This window comes from Phalacrocorax carbo, chromosome 6 (assembly GCF_963921805.1).
Source record: "Phalacrocorax carbo chromosome 6, bPhaCar2.1, whole genome shotgun sequence".
Classification (NCBI taxonomy): domain Eukaryota; kingdom Metazoa; phylum Chordata; class Aves; order Suliformes; family Phalacrocoracidae; genus Phalacrocorax; species Phalacrocorax carbo.
Window position 1 is genome coordinate 53,001,220 of NC_087518.1, and position 21,839 is coordinate 53,023,058.

The following is a 21,839-nucleotide window of genomic DNA, read 5'->3' on the forward strand; positions in this document are numbered from 1 at the left end:
CAGCAACCATTTTAAAAAAGCATCCTGGGCAATCCCCGTGGAGAAATGCAAGTACCTCCTTGCGAAGCATCCCTTTTGACACAACTATTTACATTAAATATATCTATGTTTTTTATTCTTCCATAGATATGTGCTTTAAGTATCAGCATCCAGTTTTAATACTTCTGTTGTTGGCAAAAAAGCAGGTACCACAGTTTACAGCATATGTGCATACCCAATATCAAAAATAAGGACAAGCAGAGGTTAAGCATGACCCAGGCTTCCAATACCCCATGCGTTTCCTTTCTGCCACATCACGTTATCTCCATCGGAGACCTGGGAAAAACTACAGCCTGGTACAATGCTGTCAATCTGTGCTCTAATTAGACACCTATATTAGCAGACTGAGAGCTCAATTCCCCCACATATGATATTTGTTTGATCTTTTCATCTGCTCTATTTCTTACATGGGACACAAATATAAAATGGAGATGTGACCTTAATAAAATCCAGGGCACAATGACCTTACTCTTACGGCTTGGTAATAAGAACATGAATCATACTGTTAAAACAGATGTAAGTATTAGATTTATTCTACATATAAGCCTAAGAAAAACCTGTAGGATGGTAGCATTACCATCCTAGTATGAGAATGTTGAGAATTTTATTTAAAAAATATGTTTCACTCTTGGTTATGCTGTGTTTGTAAGCACGTCGGTGGGGTTAAAGAACTTCACAGATCACTGTTCAAATTAGTGATAAATATGGTTAAAATTTCACATTACTGATTAAATATTCCCACTAGTTATCAAATACAGTGATCTGCTGCCTGGCAGCATTGCTCTCATTCTGTAATAACAGTCTTTCCATATAAAACTAAGAGGACTTAGTTGTTCAGGTAAATTATTTTAAAATGGTAAGGTGACATACAGAACTCAAAGGATCATAATTTTAGAAACTAAATTTTCAATTCTGACATTGGCCCCACAGTATGATAAACCATACAAGTAAATCAGAGTTCTAACAGATGAATCTCACCACATTATTTAAGGTATCAATGTTTACAGCTGTTTTTTTGGTTCTTCTGCCAGAAAGAGCTTTTCCAATAGACAAGGCGCCAGACAGAGACATGCCTGCACTTTCCCTGTGCTGTTTATAGAGCAGAGTAGTAGATTAAAATCCTGGTGAAAGTAAAATGGCATTACCATGATGGATGGCATACTGGAAAGCCTCTGATATGAGCACTCATTGTTTGCAGCAACTTCAGAGAATACTAGGAAACAACTGAGGGTGTGTAAGATTTTAAATCATTACAGATGAGCTGTGGTAGATCTTTCTGTCAGGCCCCTCTGGCAGTAACTTTTGTTCCCAACCTTTCAAGGGACTAAAATGGCAAATTTAGTCTTTTTGCAAGACCAATTTAAAGCTTACTCTATTCTTAACCAGAAAACATAAGGGACACCTGGATGCAAAAAAGTAATATTACTCTACAAAATGCCATTTTAACAGGTTTTAAAGGACTTTTGTAAACAGAATGGTAACAAAAAAAAACATCCAGCAAACAAAAGCCACAGAAAACCCGAGACTGCCCTCTTCAAATGCCTAGGGTCCTCATTCATACCCAAGAATACCACATTATTAAAATCAAAATAGATGACTAGTCTGCAGAGAAATCTTGAGTCTTTTCTTTTGCAAATTAAGAATACTTCTCGGGACCATATTCTCTTCTGAGCCATTCCAAGATCAGGAAAAACACCATATTTTAATGGCCATGTATATGGTCATGTATGGCTATTTTAATGGTCATGTATGTTGCAAATCAAAGAAAGGCATGACGTTTCAGTCTTAAGCCTACATTTGTGCTAGTTCAGTATGCTCAGTTATACATAATCTTGTTTTCGTTAATTAGCAGACGACTATATAATATGAATTATAGGGCTCCTTTCCCTCTTCCAACAGGGTTCTCATTATGCTCTTCTAGATCAATTAAAATAAACTTACAAATGAGGAAAAAATACCCCAAGACCAATCATTCAACCCTGTTAGTTCAGCCTGCGATCTGACTGCTATGTTCCCTTTTCTGACACTTCATGTCCCCAGTATTATCTGATAGAGAGGTAATGAACAGACGTTGGTGTGAAACTAGAGTAACACCCAATTCACTCTACAGCGCTAACGGCAAAAGAAAAAGATTACTTTATTAAGTAAGAAATACATGCAAGGTGGAACTAGTTATTAAGAAAGCACCAAACAAGGGTTAAATCTATTGAAAATTAATGATTTAGACTAAATTTGCACGTAAATGCAAACAGAAATACAGAATTTCTGCTGTAAAATTGTCTCACCTTTTTGGAGTATAAATATAAGTTTGGAGTTCTTCCTGGAACCGGAATACCAGCTTTAGTTAGTTTAATAAAATATTTTTGCACTCTACTGGCAACCTAGAAAAAACAACGTGACAATTAAATGTCAAATGAAATGTAACAGGCCTTCACTTCAAAGTTTTGCCAGCATTGCTACATTGAAACAGGCACTCGAAATCCCCATTTTCTACTTTGTAATAACTATGCCAATCATTACCTATCTTGCAATGCTGCATTTGTAATAGTTCCAGGCTCTTCCGTGCCTTTCAGGGAAAAAAAAAACACTACCCTTGTTTATAAGTACACAGGAAGTCTCGCAAAACTTGCAATAGAAAGGAAAAAATTTTAGTAGCTTGGTACCTACTGAAGCTAAATTTATTCTTTCCTAACAATGACAGATAAATTATGCAGATAGCATACATAAAGTACTTCTAAATTTTATTTATTAATACGTAAGCATGTAGTTTAATTTTTTCAGGTATGGAGAAATATACCTGTAAGTACAGGTATGATCAGAGATAAGGTAATCTTGTACATTGAAATACTTAAGTATACTTTTACGGAACATCAGCATTTTTTACTTCTGGTCAAAATGGAGAAAAGTCATGGTTTTAGCTGGGATAGAGTTAATTTTCTTCACTGCAGCTGGCACAGTGCTGTTTTGGGCTTAGTATGAAAATAATGTTGATAACACACCGATGTTTTGGTTGTTGCTGGGCAGTGCTTGTACTAGTCAAGGACTTTTCCAGCTTCCCGTGCTCTGCCGGGTGCACAAGAAGCCGGGAGGGGAGGGGGCACAGCTAAGAGAGCAGATTCAAACTGGCCAAAGGGATATTCCATATCATGTAACATCATGCCCAGTACATTAACTGGAAGGGGCTGGCCGGGGGAGGCAGGCAGCAATTGTGGCTCAGGGACCGGCAGCGTCAGTCAGCGGGTGGTGAGTACTTGTATCATTTGTGTTTTGGGTTTCTCTTTTTCCCTTTTCCTTTTTATATTATTATTACTATTATTATTTTAATTATTAAACTGTTCTTATCTCAACCCACAAGTTTTGGTTTTTTTTTGCTTTTGCTTTTCCAATTCTCTCCCCCGTCCCACAGGGGTGGGGGGAGTGAGCGAGAGGCTGCGTGGTGCTTAGTTGCTGACTGGGGCTGAACCACGACAGTCATTTTTAGCACGCAACATGGGGCACAAAGGGTTGAGATAATAACAGTTGCCGGTCACAGTATAGACTCTGTTCTCAATATTAGTTTATCTGATCTGCACCATGCTCTTGTATTTGCTGTGCCTGTTAAAGATTGGTGTTGGGTTTTTGTGGTCTGCTGTGCTCTGCAGTGACTAGTGATGTTTTGCCTGGGAGAGTTGTTTTTAAAACACTGGCCTTGAATTTTATTTGGTATTTGAAGTTTATATTGAAGCCGTTACTGCGTGTCGGGTACCACCTCAAGGATACAATTCACAGTTATACCTCCTCCTCTGAGAGGTTTTTTATGGAGGAAATACAGAATGGCACCTTAGCTACCATCTTCTATAACACTTCCTCTTTCATTAAAAGAACTTTTCAGTATCTTGAACATCCTTGGGTAGTTAAGATGTATCTGCTGATATTGCTTTGGCAGACTGTTTGGGCTCTGTCTATGGTTAATAAGCAATTTAAGAATATCATCCAGAGATCTGTCCCAAGGCTCGATAGCTATGTGTGGCAGGGTATGGGGTATAGTATGGGCAAGTGCCTAAGATGACGGGCACCCCCAGTGTAGTGGGACTTCACTCCTGAACAGGTGCAGAATCCTGAAAAATTAGTGGAATATTTGGAGGAAGTACATTGTCACCCTGGCAATCCCAGAGAGATACAAATCACTGCAAAGTGCAGTTAATCACTGAAATGTCATTTTAGGGGAAAAAATCCCAGTAAGTTAGATGCAGAAACACTTGGTGTCTCCACATCTGTGTCCTTTTGTTGATCTCGGCCCCAGTACAGAACTAATTCTTCTGTCCACATGCATTAAAATGTCTGCCCATTCTACAGTATTGAGGTGCAGGAAATTCAGCACTCCAGTGTAACTCAATCGGAGACCAGCTGGTGTCACTGTACTTGCTATAGAGAATTAAATGCATGCTGTCAAAATCTAACCAACATCTAGGTCTGGGAGCTTTGTCATAGGCTTTGGGGCACTTCTAAAATTCTATATTTGAGATTGAGAATAAGAGTCGCACTGCTATTAGTGAAATGCAGGGCCTGCTATTACATTTTTAAGAAAAAGTGATTACTAAAAAGATACTGGATTTTATTTATTGCTATTTCAAAAAAAGCAGCCATCTACAAATAAATCTGTGAATCTCTATCAACTGCTAGGATGCAGTGACTGGCATAACTACTACCACACCACAAACAATCCCAAGCAGTCAAATCATTTTTCTAGCAAAATAAGCTTTATGGCTTTAATTATGAACATTATAAAAAATAAATCCTCTTTTTTAATTCCCTGGTTGTTTTGGTTGGGTTTTGGGATTTTTTAGACAGAAAAAACCTCAAATCAGAATTAAATGTCTTAAGAGATCGTATCCAGGTTTCTCTTCAACACATATCAGTCCTTCCTAAAAGTCTTTTAAAAAAAAAACCAAAACAAAACAAAAACAGTCAAGGAAAGGGATTACTTCTGCAAGTGTTTTACTTGTTACCTGCTTTGCTGTTCTATTTCCCAGTTCATCAGCTATCTTCTGCCACCGTCGGGACTCTACTTCCTCTGGTGGATACTTCAAAAGCAATTGCTCAAGTTTTTTCTAAATCAAAAAGAAAAAATTAAATACATCTTTCCTAGCAGAGGTATGAGTTGTCAAAAGATGAGTATCTACATACATGTGACTCTGACCTTTTAAGTGCTTTAAACATTATTACACAATTTACTTTCATTCTCATGTATGTTACCACAGCTACAAAATGGAAGTTTCCCATTACCTGTTCCTCTACAGTCCACAGCTGGTTAAAAGTTTCAGGTTTGGTCTCATCGCAAAGTCGTCCTCTTATCATCTGCTCAAATACAGCATATAAAATGGAATCATGTTTAAAAACAGTACAGTTAGGATAACTTGATTTTAGCCCTTTTCTTACCTAAGTAAAACCAAAATCAACCCAAATAAACTCAAGAAAATTTGAAATAAAATCTGCCTAAACCTAAAATAAGTTCTCTGATTTGAGTACATCAATGAAATGTCATCACCAACATTAACATTTGAAGCAATTGTTAAGATTACCCACATACTCGTATGAAAAAAAGAAAAAAAAAATCCTAAAGTAAATTTTGTAAAATTTTACCCTTCCTTTTGGAACAGCTACCTGCGGACGACTGTTTGTAGAACCTTCTGGACCATCACTTAAAGGCAAGACAGAGTATGAAATAGACTCTCCATCCTTCTTGGGATCCAAAGGACTTTTTGGTCTTGCAGGTATACCTACTGCAAGCAATACAAAAAAGGAATTATTATACCTCCACACTGGTCATTTATTTCTTGTAACATATGCCCAAGTCCCTTTTACCTTTGTCAAAAATCAGCTTCACTCTCCTACTGTTACGTTTTCGGTTTTTGAATTCTCTCTCAAAGTTTCCAAGACTAGTGGTGTATTGGTCCCAGGCAATCTCAGGGAGCTGAACAACTCTCTGAGGGTATGGAAGACCCATATCGACCTGAAAAAAAATAGTGAAAAGTGAAAAGCAATATTTAATGCAATCACTGTATATCCAAACAAAAACTATGAATCCTGAAAAGTTATGAAAACCTGACACTGCTTTTTAGCTAACAGCAGAATTCAGAATCAGAATTTTCGAAGTGCAAAGCAGCACACACTTTTTAAGGAGAAGATACCTTTCAAGAATAATACACAACAGTGCATATAAAATATGCAGCGGCACGGTCAATGGTGGCTTATTGAGCATAACACTTTAAAGTGTGTATTTCACAGCTGAAATCATGTGTTTCTGACTTCAGTACCTGCCTTTTATTTTGTTTGAACATACTGTCTGCCCAGGATCTGTACCTTTCTTAACATAGAATACTACATGACTTGGAGTTCTACTACCTGATAAACCTAAATTCCTCACATCAAAGAAATCAATGTATATTTCACACTGATTTTGCTATCTTCTGCCCAGAACACAACTGTTGCAAAGCTCAGCACTTTAAGGTCAACCTTATCATTCCTTTGGTTTGGAGACAAAAATACACCAGATACTTTTGACTAGCATTAGTGTTTCCCAATACGATTATCAAATGCAACACTGTTACATCATGCATGCTATTAACTCATCTGAAAATTTAATGGAAAGACACGTACTGAAACCAATGGGCTTAAATTACACCTTTCCTTAAACCTAGGTGTCTACAAACCTAGGAAAAGAGCACCATAAAATACCTACTTCATTTTTTGCTGAAATATAACATGTTGCTACCTGACTAGAAAGTCGGGCATGTTTGTCACTGGTAGATGTGGCAGCAAAAAAGTATTCAAGCTGTAAACATTTTTTCAGTATCCCTGTTACTGTAATTTTTTAAAGCCTGAAAAGAAAATGTTTCCTTATCAAAATGAATTCTCCTCCATCAGACAATATTCCATTATGCTGTCCAGAACTCAGGTATGTCTTCTAGAGTTCATTTTCAGGCTATGAACTACATTTCCTGCTCTTTTAAAAAGTACCTTACCAAATTAACTCACAGCACAACTCTTAATTTCTCTGATGAGAAAATTTATGAATTCTTGATCTGATGCCTTACTGTGAAGTACTTCTGGCCACCTGTAGATTTCAGGTTGTCTTAAGATGCCTACATTAGAATTAGAAATGTAAAGGTAATATTTCTACATACCAAAAAAAAAAAAAGAAAGCATATCTAGTAAAACCATTGAAGACTAGGTCTTAGGGATTTAATAAGCAAAGGGCCATTTTTGCTCAGCAGAGAAAGGATTTTAAACTCCATGTTTACTCAAATATATATAGAATTCTCTGATTTCTACAGATGATGAATTACTAGTTATTAAAAAAATTCCGAGTAAGTCTTAAGAAAAGCCCATTGAAATACCTTCTTCTGGAGTCTTTCCACAAATCCAATAGGATCTTTCAGTGCTTCTCTCTGGTGTCTGCCTAAACTTTCAAGGTCTTGAACTGCTTGAGTACGTTGAGCCTCGAGTACAGCAATCGTCTGTAACAGTCTCTGATAACTACAGAGACAAAGGAAAACATCTCACTAAATTTGTCTTTAAAAGTGACAACCCCCCAATCTAAATACTAGCCGTGATTATCTACTAGTATCTATCTACAAGATTTCATAGCTTATCCGAAACAGTTCATAGACATTTTACTTAATTACATTAAAAATTTATCAGATCTATTTTAAGTAGTAGATGAGCTTCTATAAACACGTTTTAAAAATATGTATTTAAAATCCCCAGTGATTTCCTTTAAATGTAAATTCTATACTAGCTAAAAAAATATGGTATCGGGGACAAGTTACTCACATTCTCAGTAGCTATGACCAACACGCTTTGCTTACAAACTTAAACACAAAGAAAATGACCTAATTTCTCTTCCACTTCAAAATTAGCTTTCTTCTACCCCAGTACAAATGACTACCACAGAATTTTAACATTTCGCTCAGCCACCCACAGGTTGGACAGGAATGAGTTAGAAACTGTATCTAAACATTTCATAGAAATCTCACCTTTGAGCAGAATACAAGAATCATTTATGAAATGTAATGATAAACCAAGGAGTAAGTATTTTTCAAAATAAATACATACAAAAGTTATTCCTCAAAGAATAGAGAAGCTGAATGAAAATGTCAGCATTCCCTCAAACCTGCCATCCCAGATGCACACACAATTTTGGTTTTCTATTTAACAGATATATTTGAGAGTCACTGAGGTGGCTACATACCTGTAGCCAATGACATATGCTTCCCAAAACGTTTTCTATAAAGCTAACTCAGAGTCAGGAAATCATACAATATTCTAACACGGCCTTTAAAAAAGAGGTAATGACATTTAACACCTTTTATTAGCTTTACAGTTACGGTTGGCCACTTTCTGAATCATGTAGTTACTCACGGCCCGTTGTTGCAAATTATTTTGTATCAACTTAACTTTTTTCTTGAAAATGTTTTCTGACATTTAATACTACAACTGTATTTTAGTTCAGTGCAAAATGCAACCTTAATGTATACTAAAATCAGGTAAGACCTGTTCACTACTATGCTACTTCAGTAAATTTTCTTTCTATTCTCTCATTGCTAAAACAAAGACAAGCCTAACACGATGAATTCCATATGTATTACTGAAAAGATCCAGAGGTTACTGAACTAATGCAAGTTTTTCAACTGACTGCACTGGTAAGTGGGTAAGGCTTTAAGCAGGGGGAAGTAAACAGCCTCAAGGCAAAATACAGGCTTTGGACCATCAAATATTTAAGTTTCCACCTAGACATTAAATTGCTGCCTCCTCATGAAAAAGGGTAATTTTCTTTCCACTCCAATGTAATATTTGAAAACAAAATATAGCCACATGTACTGAAATCTGAAACTAAAATATCGAGAGCTTATTTAAAAACAGTAGGATGTAATTCTGTTATGAATTTATTATTATTTAAATTGCCTGCACATCTTCAAGGTTTATAGGCAACTAAGACCTAAAATGCTTGTTATATAGGCTATTACTATTGGAACTGTAGTGGAATATTTTCACTATTGGGAAAGCGCTCCAATTTCTTCCAAACGAAGTAACTTCGCATAAAGCAAGATAATTAATGGGGCTATTCTTGAATAGGCAAAAAAACAACTTCAGAAGTAACTTTAAAAAGTAGTGAAGGCATATGAAAACTGGCCTGAGACAATAGCACAATTCAGGTTGTTACAGGCTTACAGGAACAGTCATATGTAGAATTACGATCTTTACTTAGATTTTACAAATAGCACCTGATTACTGCCTAGGTTTGCGCTGGGCAGCCTCTGTCTGTGCTCAAGTGGACTGACAACACTGCTGATGCAGTAGCCTGCCTTGCACGCTCCAGAGAAACAAAACGTAGACAGGCTGCTAAGGTGTGTGATGCAGATACAGATGTAAGAACACACAAGAGCTTAATTATATATGGGGAGATGATTTAACCTGGACAACAGGAAGCCTTTTTCTATCAGCAGGCGCCAAAACTTCTATACAAGACTCTGTACTTAACTCTAGTCACGGTAACAGAGGCTCAGCAGCACACACAAAAATTTGCATCTAAGATGTTAAATAAATACCTGCCTTTCTTTTCTTGAGCCATTTTACCTCATTTAATCAAATTGTATTTAAGTACATTCTTTTCCAAATTAAGCTGAACGAAAATAATAATTTCATTTAAAACATTTGCATACATAGAAGAAAAAAGCAACCAGACCAGATGTTGGTGATTTAGATTAAGCGCTAATTTAACAGTTTTACGATACACATAAAACACAAAGTGTGGGAAGACATCATCTTAATGAGGTGGGCTTAAATAATTAAGTCTGAACGGAAAGAGAAGAAATTACATTTGGGGAGAAATAACAAACAAAAAGAGAATATTGAACTCCAGTTACTTCCCTCGTTAAAACATACATGTGACCTCAGTGAGATAATACAGACTTGAAGAAAAATGGTTCAGAAGCAATACCTCTGGTCTTCATGGAAATATGTAAAACATTACAAGAATGTCAGGAACATTCAAAACCATGTCATGGGATGTTGATCTGTGGCTATATGGCACTATTATAATGAAATAATTCAAGAGAAAAAAGGGGCATTTTGAGCAAACTGTTCAGACAGAAAGATTTCCTGGCACTTTTTTGTACCTCCACTACAGAAATGTATTAAGTTGGAGCTATTTAACTTCCGTATTCAGTTTTATGAATGAATATATTCTGAAGCCCAGGAGTAAGAGTGCAATTTTATCAAGGAAATATCAGAAGTATTGAAATACATGAAAATGTGCACTTTAGGGTCTTACACTGCCAAGAAAAAACTGAAAATACTAATCCTGAAAGACACAGTTTGCATATTCTCTATTCAGGTACTTCAGATTTGCCGCAGTACTGCATTCTCTCCAAACCACTGCACATCCTTTTAAATTCCAACGTGACACTTTAACCAATATTTTTGACCAAGACTTAAAAAAGAAAAGCCACTTCTTAAAGACTGATACTGATCAGCAGGGATTCCTGCTGATTCAGTTGTTCTGCTGCAGTGATAACTACTTCACTCTTTTGGGTTGCTTCATAAAATAATTATCATATAGCAGAGCCATATTTCTGGAATTCCTGCCATAAGCAATTATTTATTACACTATTCATTTCCATGAACCTTGTTCTAATAATGATTAGGGACATAGAGCAGCCTCCTCTCTTGTCTGCAGTAAGGGTTGAAAATAGCATAGCTAGTACCTTAATGAGACCCATTTCCATTTTGATCCAGTTTTCTGACATCTACTTTCAAGATGCTTCCCCCCCCCCCATTCTTTCCATCCTGTGATACCACTGTTTACATTTCCAGATCTAAGTACCAAGAGTTACATCACTGATTTTGTTTTCTTTGCATCAGGAACTAACCACAAGCTTTAGAAAGCATTAAATGTATTTGGACTCTATCTGCCTTAAGAATAGCAAGTTTCTTAAGTTTACTCTTAACTTTTATACTAAATGACTTAACGCTAACCTGTATAAGAGGCAACACCACTCAGCATTTCAAAATAAATTTATTTAAATATTACAATAAGAGTCATTCAGTCAGGGAGGCTAGTCCCCCTGTGGCTTCTGAAGATTTCTTTTCCCTTCAAGAGAAGAAGGCACTGTACTTTAAGCCTTACGTGAATGAGTGATGTGAGAAACTGCTATTTCAGAAATGAAGATTTTAACTTTTAGGTAGCTAACTCAGATCAGCGGATGAAATAAAATAAATAAAAGAGCTTTTCAGTTAACTTGTATTAAATAAATGTCAAGCATCAGTTTTTTCCTGTTGGACAATGTCAGGGGCAGATATAAAAGTGGCTGTTGGTAATGTTCACCAAACACCACAAAAATGCCAAGCCTCCTCTAAAAACAAGCCTCCTACAAAGTTTTAATGCCCAAACATTTAAGAACATATGAGGAAATTTTCTGCCACTGGTCTTATCCATAAAAAAGAAATTCCATCTTAAGTATCTTTATGCAAAGTAGATGTACACACAAACTTGAAATTAGCAAGAGGTATCACAAAATACTGCTGTGCACTATTTCTTGGACCCTCCTTATGTAATAATCCCCCATAATTATAACACGTTTTCTCACCTTTTAAACTAGAGACTCAGAAACAGCAGTATTATTTCTACTCTCCCCTCAAATGAAAAGAAATGGAAGGAAGTCCTTGCCAGTCCCAAGTTTAGTCCTTATTTCGTCTTTTTCAACCTTAGATAATGACCTCTGAAGTAATGACATAATGAACCTTCTCACATTTACTTATATATATAAACTCATGCAACTTTGATCACCTCAAAGTTTCCCACAGTATTCAGACACTCTTACAGACACATAGCTAAATGTTCATTACTTGCTTTTAGCATGAACCATATACGGATTTAAGACACTTGCATTGTTACCTCAATAATTTTTCCCTTGTTTAAATATTTATCATAGTTAGATCACTAATGCAACTCTATTCAGTATTTTTTAAAAAGTTGACAATACATAGAATAGTTTTATAAAGCTCGCAGGTAACAAAGGTGACACTAACAGTGGAAAACTGTATCACAAACTTATTTGTAATGTATATAATAAAATCAGAGTTCCCTGTAATTTACTGTCTGGATGCTCACAGAAATAACTTGAAATAAAAAAAAAAAAGTGATGTTGTCAACTATACTTGCCTCACAATCACCACTTAGTACCTTGCAAAGACATGTACTTTGATCCCTAATAAAAAAAGAAGTGACTTATCCGCTCTTGACTGATAAAATGCCGTGCAGCTGGTGGTCATCACTTTCCACTCCCGAAACGAACTATACTTCTACAGTTGTGCGAATGTAGTTCACAATATAATAAAAAGTATAGCAACATTAATTTGGGCGGTTATACGGTAAAAATGTATGTGCCACAATTTAAATTTTATATGAGAAATATCGATTATTTCTTGTGGGTATGATACACTTCTCGTAACAAAACATGTCTAAAATATATGTAGAAAAAATATCTACCTTAAAACAAACTTGGTTTTTGTACTTCCAAGAGCGATAGGTATCAGTAATTAGGATTCGAGCAAGTCTTTGTTTTAATGCCATCTACTGGCATTCTAGCAAAGTACAGATTAAAACCTGCTTTCCTATACCTAATCATTTATTGCTCTGGATTTTGGTCTACCAACAGCAATTCAGGAAAAAATCCCTTATTAGATCCTAAGCTAAGAAAGTATTGGATATTAAATATGTTTATTGTAAGACTGCAAATTACTGTAGGAAAAGGGAAACCCCAGGCAGTAAGAGATTGACTTACTGGAGAAATCTTTAAGCCAGATCAAACAGAATCTTCTCATTTCAAATAAATGTTTTATTCTGTTTGGAGTTTATTTCAGTTCAGAAATATCAGATAATGCTCCCAAGCTTTTAAGCTTGGCCCGAAATCTTTGCCAGTGTCACAATACAGTAATTTTGACACTGTAGAGTTTTTCACAAATTATTCTGATGCACATCTGAGATTTTAAAAAATCTGTTACTGCACTAGGGAAGAGCGCTGGGATTCAATACTAGACCTGTAGAACACGCACAACAGCAACGAGGAAGCAGAAGAGACTGATTAAGAGTGGCCCTTCTCTGATTTCCCTTCAGAAACTTAGAAAAGAGTTTAAGGGCATCATCAATTAAGGGCAGAACTTATAAAAGCCCTTTTTGCCTGAAGAAAGCAGCACATGGTAGGTTTTTCCTTACCTAATGCTTAGATACTATGACCAAGGTAATCTACTTATAGCCAATTCTGCAACTCATTATGAAATTGTTTTCCACTCTAGCTTAACCTCTTTACATGTAATTTACTGTATTTTCTCTATCCATATTTAATATTCGTACTTCAGACCTTGTAAAAAACTTCTGAGATAAGTAAATAATTAAACTGCATCTCCATTTTATACATGAAAACTAAAGTATACATAAAGTGGTTTCTCCAAGTCTACTGGGCCAGTAACAGAACAAAAACTACAATTTCTGAATAGCCAGCCTCAGGCTATAATACACACCTATTTAAAACAAAATAGAACTAAGCCAAAAAGGCACATGCTTTTAAAGGAAATTTGGAAAAAAAAAAAAAAAAAAAGACAAACCCTAAACCTACACAGAAAACCCTACCGCAGTCTTTGTCTGGATGCAAGAGACTCTAATCTCACCTTTCTTCTAAGTTTCACGGCTACAGACTTTTTATTTCAAGCATTAGCAACTATTATTTTATTATAATCATATTTATCTATAAAGAGTATTTTATTGGTTATGAAACTGTGATGCCACTTTCTTTCTTAACTCTGCCCAGGAACAGAATGCCCACTCATATATTTCTATAGGCTTTATTCTTGTCCAGAGCTGTCCACCACACTCAGCAGGAGCTAATATTAGCTGCACAAAAGCACCTTTGTCAAATATCCACATTCCCAGCAAGTGATCAAAAATTTTAGTAGCAATTGGGTCTCTTTGCCTCTGAACAAACTTGTAACTTGTTTCAGTCTTGTCAACTCGAGAAGTTAACACACCATCCATCAGTCCTCCCCCAGTTAACACATTTTAATACGGCCTTTTGTTGACCTTCCTTTAACAGCATTTTCAAAAGCATTTGCCTGCAGGACAGTGACATTTAGTAGGGAAGAAGATGCAGGTCCCTGTCGTTCCTCTATTTTCAAGGCTTGGAATGACATGGGGAAATAGCAGTGAAATTGTTTTTCTCACAACGGGCACAAGAAAGGAAGACTGACAGCACACCCCCAACCCTTTCTCCTCCCTTTTCATCATCTCAAATGAGAACGGTCCCAGTTCCTTTACTGAGAGAAGATACCACACAGATTCGTCCAGTAGCTTCACGTAGATGTTCTCTCTAAAAAGATGGTGGGGAAAGCAACCATTCAGAAGGGTTTTCTTCCAGAGGCAAAATAGGAGCAACCCATGTTACCGTGAAACTGACCCAACTGTACAGAAATCCTCTGAACAAAGCAATCTGACCAAGTTGGCCACAGATTACTGAACTCCTTCAACTCACTCCACCTTGGTTTATGCAGGTTTCACTATAACCCAAGAAACACACACCCCAATTATTAAGGTGCATACTCCTCCCACAGAAAAAAATTAACATATTCCCTCAAGTATTCTGTTACAGCAATGCCTGAAGACTACAACTGAATGACAAGAACATGATATGCAATCATGAGAAGCTGAATGTTCTAACAGCAACACAAAGAATTATTCACTCAATCTTTTTTTGCGTAAAGAATGGGAAAAGAAGTTAGAAATAAGGAAGAAAATGAGGTAAAGGTATATTTTTATTAGTATGCACTATGATAACGAACCACGGTCACACACGGTTGGTCCTTGGCTTATGAAGCATAAAACTTGCAAAGGCTGTTGTACAAAACACAGCACATCTTCACCTTCAACTACGCAAAGCAAAATAATGATGTGCAGTAACAAAAAAATTAAAAATTAACCAGTTATTTCTACCAAGAACAAAATTTAAAGGAAGCCAAAAAGTAGGATCTTTCCTCCTCTCAAAATAGCATAAAAGTGCTTTCTAGTAGCAAAGAAACACCCATCTTGAAGTGAACTTCGTGCCGAGACTAAAACAAGCATTAATATGTACTGCTTGCACAATTCCTTTCTGAAAAGATACTGACAGCCAGTTTTGTAGTTCATGATGGAGATGCTGTCAAAAATTCACATAAGACCAGAACAAATAATTAAGAGTGGTAATGGAGTTACCAATTCAAGCTAGGTTAGTTAAAATTGAAAATATACTCGCAGTCTCACAGCACATGCCAGTCACTATGTTCTTGTTTTCTTGGTGCCATCATTATGCTTTCTAATATTTTAGTGAAATACTTGTACATCCCTGCCAAGTGGGCAATTATGTTAATATAATTTATTCCTTATACCAATGTAATGTATGTCTGGTGAGACAACTGGTATAACTACACTTTGCCACTTCTGCTTTTGTTAAGTGCCCCTTGTGTGCATAGGCAAAACCACAGCCAGAGCCTCACTCTCCACACAGCTGTGCCAGGTGAATACGTGACTACCCCATCTTTCCTTGGTTTTGTCTCTCTTTTTTTAAATCAGGACCATGAACTGCCTATGGCAACTGATTTTTTTCAGCTGATATTTCCTACACCTCAAAACCATTTTTATTATTTGCTAATACTTAACTTCCCAGTTCAGATGATTTTACTAGTGAGGATCCTTAGAAATGGTTCATTTCGAAATGAACAGGGGGGAAAATAGGTTTCTGCCTTTTCCTGTATTAAAATAGTAAGTTTGTGTTTATTTCTTTTTTAATTTGTGCATTTTCCCCCCAAGAATTTTGATCCACGTTGATCAAAGAAGTTTGAAAGACAAGTTCCTGTACATTCTCTCAGAACTGGCAGTTTGGGAAGGTGGAGAGACCATAACTACTGTTGCCACAGGAGAAAGGCAAGCAGAATTCCACTGTTATCTTCATGTTCTCTGGTCAATCCATCAGCACACCCTCCCACACATAGCACCAAGCCAGCCAGCAGGGAAGCAGCTCTGCACTAGAAAGCTCACACTCCCTCTTGCAGGACAGGGTGCTGCAAGAGGACTCTTGGCAGTGAGAGCACAGGCAGAAAAAGAAAAACAGGTATCCGGCAAATCAGGAGAGAAGATGATTCAAGGAAACGATCCAAAAGAAATCAAGCTTTGTTTTCCACAGGATGCATTATTTAAATGAGGACTGCACTGTGATAGTGCTGTTCACTAGGATGATGCTGTGGTTGACTGCACGGTAACTATGTTCAGAGAAAGAATAACAAATTTGACAAATGTACTTGACATTCAATGGCTCCTAGAGTAAGCCTATTACTAGAGAGATGCAGCACATGCCCAAGGCACTCTGTCTTGCAAACTGCAAATTAAGAACTCTATTATTTAGTGTTTATTGGATAGTTTATAGAACTATAAAACATGATTCTATCATTACAGAAATACTCTTAACTAATCTTTAGTCCCGCAATAATTTTGCGTCACTTATAAGTCTTCCATTGGTAAGTACTTATAAATAGAAATAATCTTACAAAACCTTATCAAGCAATAATGCTGGCAGTAAAAAAAGTCTCAAAACATTTAATATTTTAATCTGGTGTAAAATATGATGAGGATTTCATTAATAAATGTGGTTGTATGCTCACTGCACTATCACAATATGTTTTAATAACACAATTATGCGCAATACCAAACTGCAGTTGATCAGAAATGCCTATTAGAACTTTGTAATTGATTTTTGTTATATTTCTATTTTGCAGATGAACTAGCTGCAGCATTCAACTTTTGGCATGAAATAAGATTTTTACTTAAAGCCGAATTCATTCTTGGTTACTTACTAAGAATACAGACCAATCTACTGGACAGTAGAAACGACTCTCTGAAAAAAGTACCAATTCTCCCTATGTTTAAGTATTACATTAATAGGTAGCGTAAGAAAAATATCACAGTATACCACACCACTCTAGAGCTAGAACATGTAAGCAAAATTCTCAAATATGCATCAAAACATATTTTTCTGAGAGGCACCATAATACTCAAAAATTCAAATTATTTGTGTAGTAACAGAAAAATTAACATTAACAATACTTCACAATTATACAACCCCCTAGATCAGTCTGCTATTATCTACAGGACTGTCTATGTTGCGATAAAATTTCTGTTCAGAGACCTCCGACCTGTCTTTGTATGAGGGACCTATTTTATTAAAGAGACTGCAGAAAGTCTATCATTTCAGCCTTCTCTCTGAATAATAATATTCCACAATTTGCTTTCTGTGATGATTGTTTTTCCTATTGTATCATCCAGTTTTCCCAGAAATATTAATATATGAATGTTGTTTAAACATGACAACATTCAAAACGCAACAAAAGTCACACAAAAATACCAGAATATACATTTCGTTGATTTTGTAATAGCAAGTCTTATCAAAAGCTGCTGAAGGTTTCAGTATGTTCATATTTTATCAGTGTTACAATCATTTCTTGGAGAGTGAAAATCAGCTGTATGAATGTATATGTCATCAAGCTACGTAATATAACAAGAAATAATGTAAGTTTATAGACATATCAAACTGCTTCTACAACACAGGAATACATCTTTTTTTTCCCCCGCTGTGGAACATCCAGAGAATGATATTAATGCCTCCTTGGAGGAGTCTGCCTCCTCAACCTAGTCAAGATACTAATGCCTCTCTGAATTTGCTTTTAAAAGAGAATAGAAATATAAACCAGAGAAAAAATCGTCCATAAAGACAGGTTTAACCACAAACTGATGGCAGACAGAAAACCAAAGCTGTGTACTATTTGGAGAATTGAAACACAGAAGACCAGCGTACTTCGCATAGCCAGAAATATATCAGGCAAAGTGAACAGCCTTTATCTGACAGCATGGGAACCCTGGAATTCTTTGCATCTGACTAATCAGGGAAAACATTTCTGCTAAAGCTTTTTTTTTTTTTTTTTTTTTTTTTTTTTTGAGTTTTACATTTTAGAAAAGAAGCACCGAATGAGATTAAACGAAAGTATAATTAAGGCACTATCAAGAACTGTAAAATTTGAAAAAGGATGTGCACTGCATTTAATTAACTCTTGAACTATTAAGTTCTGGATAAAGGAAACTACACTCAAACATCAAAATACAGACTTAGGTTCTTTAGAAGGATCTTATCATGAGGAACCATCAGAATACCAGATTTATTTTCTTGCAAATATAAAGAACAACAACAACAAAAAAAAAAAGACTGCCCATAACTTTCCAATTATATCAACATTTTTTAAAAGGGAAAAAAAACCCAGCTAACACTGCCTTCAGTAGCATGGTTCCCTTCTGAAAAGTAGGAATTATTCTTTCTTGACCGAGAATTCTAGCTTTAACCTTTTTTGCCACCAAAAATCAGTAAAATATAAGATAGGATAAGAATAACAGCAGTTTCTTTTGGAATTCTGCATTCAGGCAGCAAGTTAGTCCTAGCTGCAATTTCAAAAGCTCCCCAATAAGGTCCCACTAACAAGCTGCCAATCCGAACAACTACTAGTCGTATCTTCAGAGCAACTGTGTATATTCAAAAGCTAACACTAGGGCATGTTCCTGAAATTTTTCAAGAACAATTTACATCTGTGTTTAATTATAAGTATAGAAAAAAAATACTTTTATTTTTACAATATTTAGATTCAATTGCATGTTTTGATTTTTAAAAACTGCATTTCGGACATGTTTAATTTGAAAGAAGTAAAAATTGAGGCTACCTCTACAAATCTAATCTGATCTTTATAACTTTCCCTAATAAATATAAAAAATAAAAAAGAGACGTGACTAACGTATCTTTGCACTAACATAATTAGTACAGGCATCCTACAGATACAAAAACATCCAAAAAACCAACTGTCCATTTTTTCCATTTATGACTTAGGAAACAGCAATCTTCTCTCTATCTACCAGAAAAAGTGACCATACACTTTGGGCTGATGGCTGAATTACTGATGTTTTGAAATCATAGTTTGTCTGAAACATGCTCTAATTCACCATTTTCTCTGATTAATGTATTCATAACTAACATTGAACAAAATTTCATTATAAAAATGCAGCTCCAATACCAAAAAACCCAAACTTCTGCTAAAAACCCAGTCAAACATCTACTGAACAGCAAAACATAGAAATTAAAACAGCATTACAAAGGCTGTGCAACAAAAACTGTGGCCCAATCTGTCATGTGAAGACAAACTTTCTCCATGTAAACTTCCTTTACTGAGAAAATTGCCCTTTTTTTTCAGGAATCTCATTCACAGTTACCACAAATGTAGTTACCACAGTTCTACTCACAAACATTCAGATGGTTAATATAAAAAAAAAAAATAGTGCTCTTTTCTAATAATAATTAGAACATATATATTTATATTTAATGAATAAAAACAGCAATATAGACATAATTTACTCTGGAGAAAGTTCTCCAATCGCTGAACTTAATCAATTTATCATTATTGTGTTAAGGAAGATAAGTCTTTCCCATGACACTCTGAAAATACGTATCTACCCTTAAATTCTATGTACAACAGAATAATTCCATATGCCGTATGTGCTGTGCCTATTGGATATGCTGATAAATAACTGAACTCTAATTAAGAGTTATAATTCCTCTTAATTTGTTTCCAGCTAGTTTGTTAGAGAAAAGTGATAACAGATGTGTTTAAAAAAATAACGAAAACAAAAAACAAAACCACAACAATTTCTGGCTAAAGAATTCATATTGCTAGAAATGTATAAACCACATTGCTGTACCATACTGCATATTAAATAGAGTTTAATTTTGTTTGGGATAGAAACAAGGAAGAAAAATGAAGACCGAAGAGTATGAAAATTATAAAGCCCTTAAATTTTTGTGAAAATACTTTAAATATGTATTAATTTATATATTTTTGGTAAGAAACAAAAGCAGAATTCATGGTTACCATAGTTACACATACTCTTTGTTGTGTTTCAATGCCACATGATCTGATTCAAAGTAATACACATCAGGCTCTTCCTCATCATCCTCCGCAGTGTGGATGCTGGCACTCTCTTTGGCAGACGGTACATACCCAGCAACAAGCCTAGCCTCAGATAGTGGCTTTCTTAGTCCATCACTCCCATGATCTCCCGTATTACAATTTCTCTCTTTTTCATTCTGTTTAACTTCTTCAGACTTTTGGGGAGATCCATTGATATTATTAATACCTACAGGTACATTCTTTTCAGTGGGACTAAGATTATTTTCCTCAACCTGTCCGTTTTCTCTACAAGGAGAGTTATTTTTAGTAGGGCTACTTCTGACAGGGGCAGCCCTTCGTGGTGAAGTTCTCAATGTATATCTGTGTTCTTGAAGTTCCGACATAGATGTCATTTGAGCTGATACACAGTCCAGCACTGAAGAATGTGGTTCAGGTTCACCTGAGATTGATGCACTGTCATGATGAGTATTCGGGTTGCTATTGGTGTTTTCAGCACACTGTTCCTTAGAGGCACTACTATCTCCTACAACATCTACCTCCTCCTCCGAATCCCTTAACAAAGATGACTGGATTTCAGAAAAGGACCCTGTAGCTGGCTCATCTGCCTGATTAGCATGCTCCTCAGGCAAGCAGTCATTTATTATTTTGTGGTCCTCTAACTTTACCTGTTCTTGAGAGTTTGTGCAAGGCACATAATGGTCTACAACACTGTCCTCCTTGCTGCTATTAAGCAACAACGAAGAATGGGCAAATGAATTTCCATTTTCTGCTACGGTTTTGTCCTTGGGCATACAGGAACCAGCACTGTTTTGCTTAGTGTTCCCATCAAGCTGACAGTCATCACAGTTAAGAGAATTTGAGTCTCTCTCACCAACGCCGTTGACAGTCTGATAACTTGCAATCTCGTCAACTATTGCAGAATTATTAAATCCTTCTGCACAGACATTCACCTTTTTAACTTCCCTTTTGTCACAATCATCCAATATAAGACATCGACAAGCGCGTTTAGTCCCTGTGGAGACTGCATCATTGTCCGACACTAAGCTTTTATGCTCCAATGACTCCTTTTCTGGTTTAGTAGGCAAGTCTTCTTCTGAACTGTTGGGTACCTCTGAACGTAGACAGCGCTTAATTCTTTTCAAAACTGGTGAAACAGGTTCTGCTTGCTTTTTTTCACAATTTTCCACAGTTTGTTTATCAACATTATCTTTCTCTGAAGTAGACAGCCCTCTCTTTCTAGGGCTCACCCATGACTCCCGAGCACTTTGTTGTTTCAAATCAGTAGTTCTTCCACCGTTACTTCCCTTCTGAGTTTGCACAGACTCTGGTCTCTTCTTTGGTGACCTTGACCGTATTTGAGGATGGGGTGAAACCTCTTCTGGATGAGCAATACTACGGTTTCTTAAGGTTCTACCACAAAAGTTTTCATCCAAACCATTTAAACCCACTGTAGATCTTGTAACACGAGTAGATCGAGAAGCAGCCATACTATGGCAAGTCCCTAAAGTATGTTCATCATGATCCACTCATTGGGAAACCTTTGAAAAAATGTGAACAAAACAGTCAGAAAAAATACTTTAAAAGACACCTACAGACATAACAACTCTGAAGAACATACTGTCACATTTATATCTAATGTAAAACTGAATGGGCCTATTCAATGTATTAATACCACTTCTTTCTGTGGCATTTCCTCAGGGCATTAAAAAAGTCTTCCATCTAAGCTACAAAGGAGC

The 21,839-nt window shown here is 36.1% G+C and overlaps 1 protein-coding gene across 4 annotated transcripts in view; it reads right to left on the minus strand.

Annotated features, from left to right (window-relative positions):
- Positions 1-21,839, minus strand: part of ZZZ3 (zinc finger ZZ-type containing 3) — a 60,769-nt gene that overhangs the window by 10,277 nt on the left and 28,653 nt on the right. For 3 of the 4 annotated variants that reach the window (XM_064455328.1, XM_064455329.1, XM_064455331.1), the window contains exons 3-9: positions 20,080-21,641; positions 7,419-7,557; positions 5,884-6,031; positions 5,683-5,801; positions 5,305-5,376; positions 5,028-5,129; positions 2,325-2,420 (exon numbers count right to left, since the gene is read on the minus strand). In XM_064455328.1, coding sequence (XP_064311398.1) covers positions 2,325-2,420; positions 5,028-5,129; positions 5,305-5,376; positions 5,683-5,801; positions 5,884-6,031; positions 7,419-7,557; positions 20,080-21,590 — 2,187 coding nt within the window. In that variant the 5' untranslated portion in view covers positions 21,591-21,641. The remainder of the gene's footprint in view (positions 1-2,324; positions 2,421-5,027; positions 5,130-5,304; positions 5,377-5,682; positions 5,802-5,883; positions 6,032-7,418; positions 7,558-20,079; positions 21,642-21,839) is intronic. The other variant, XM_064455330.1, reaches the window with a different exon arrangement.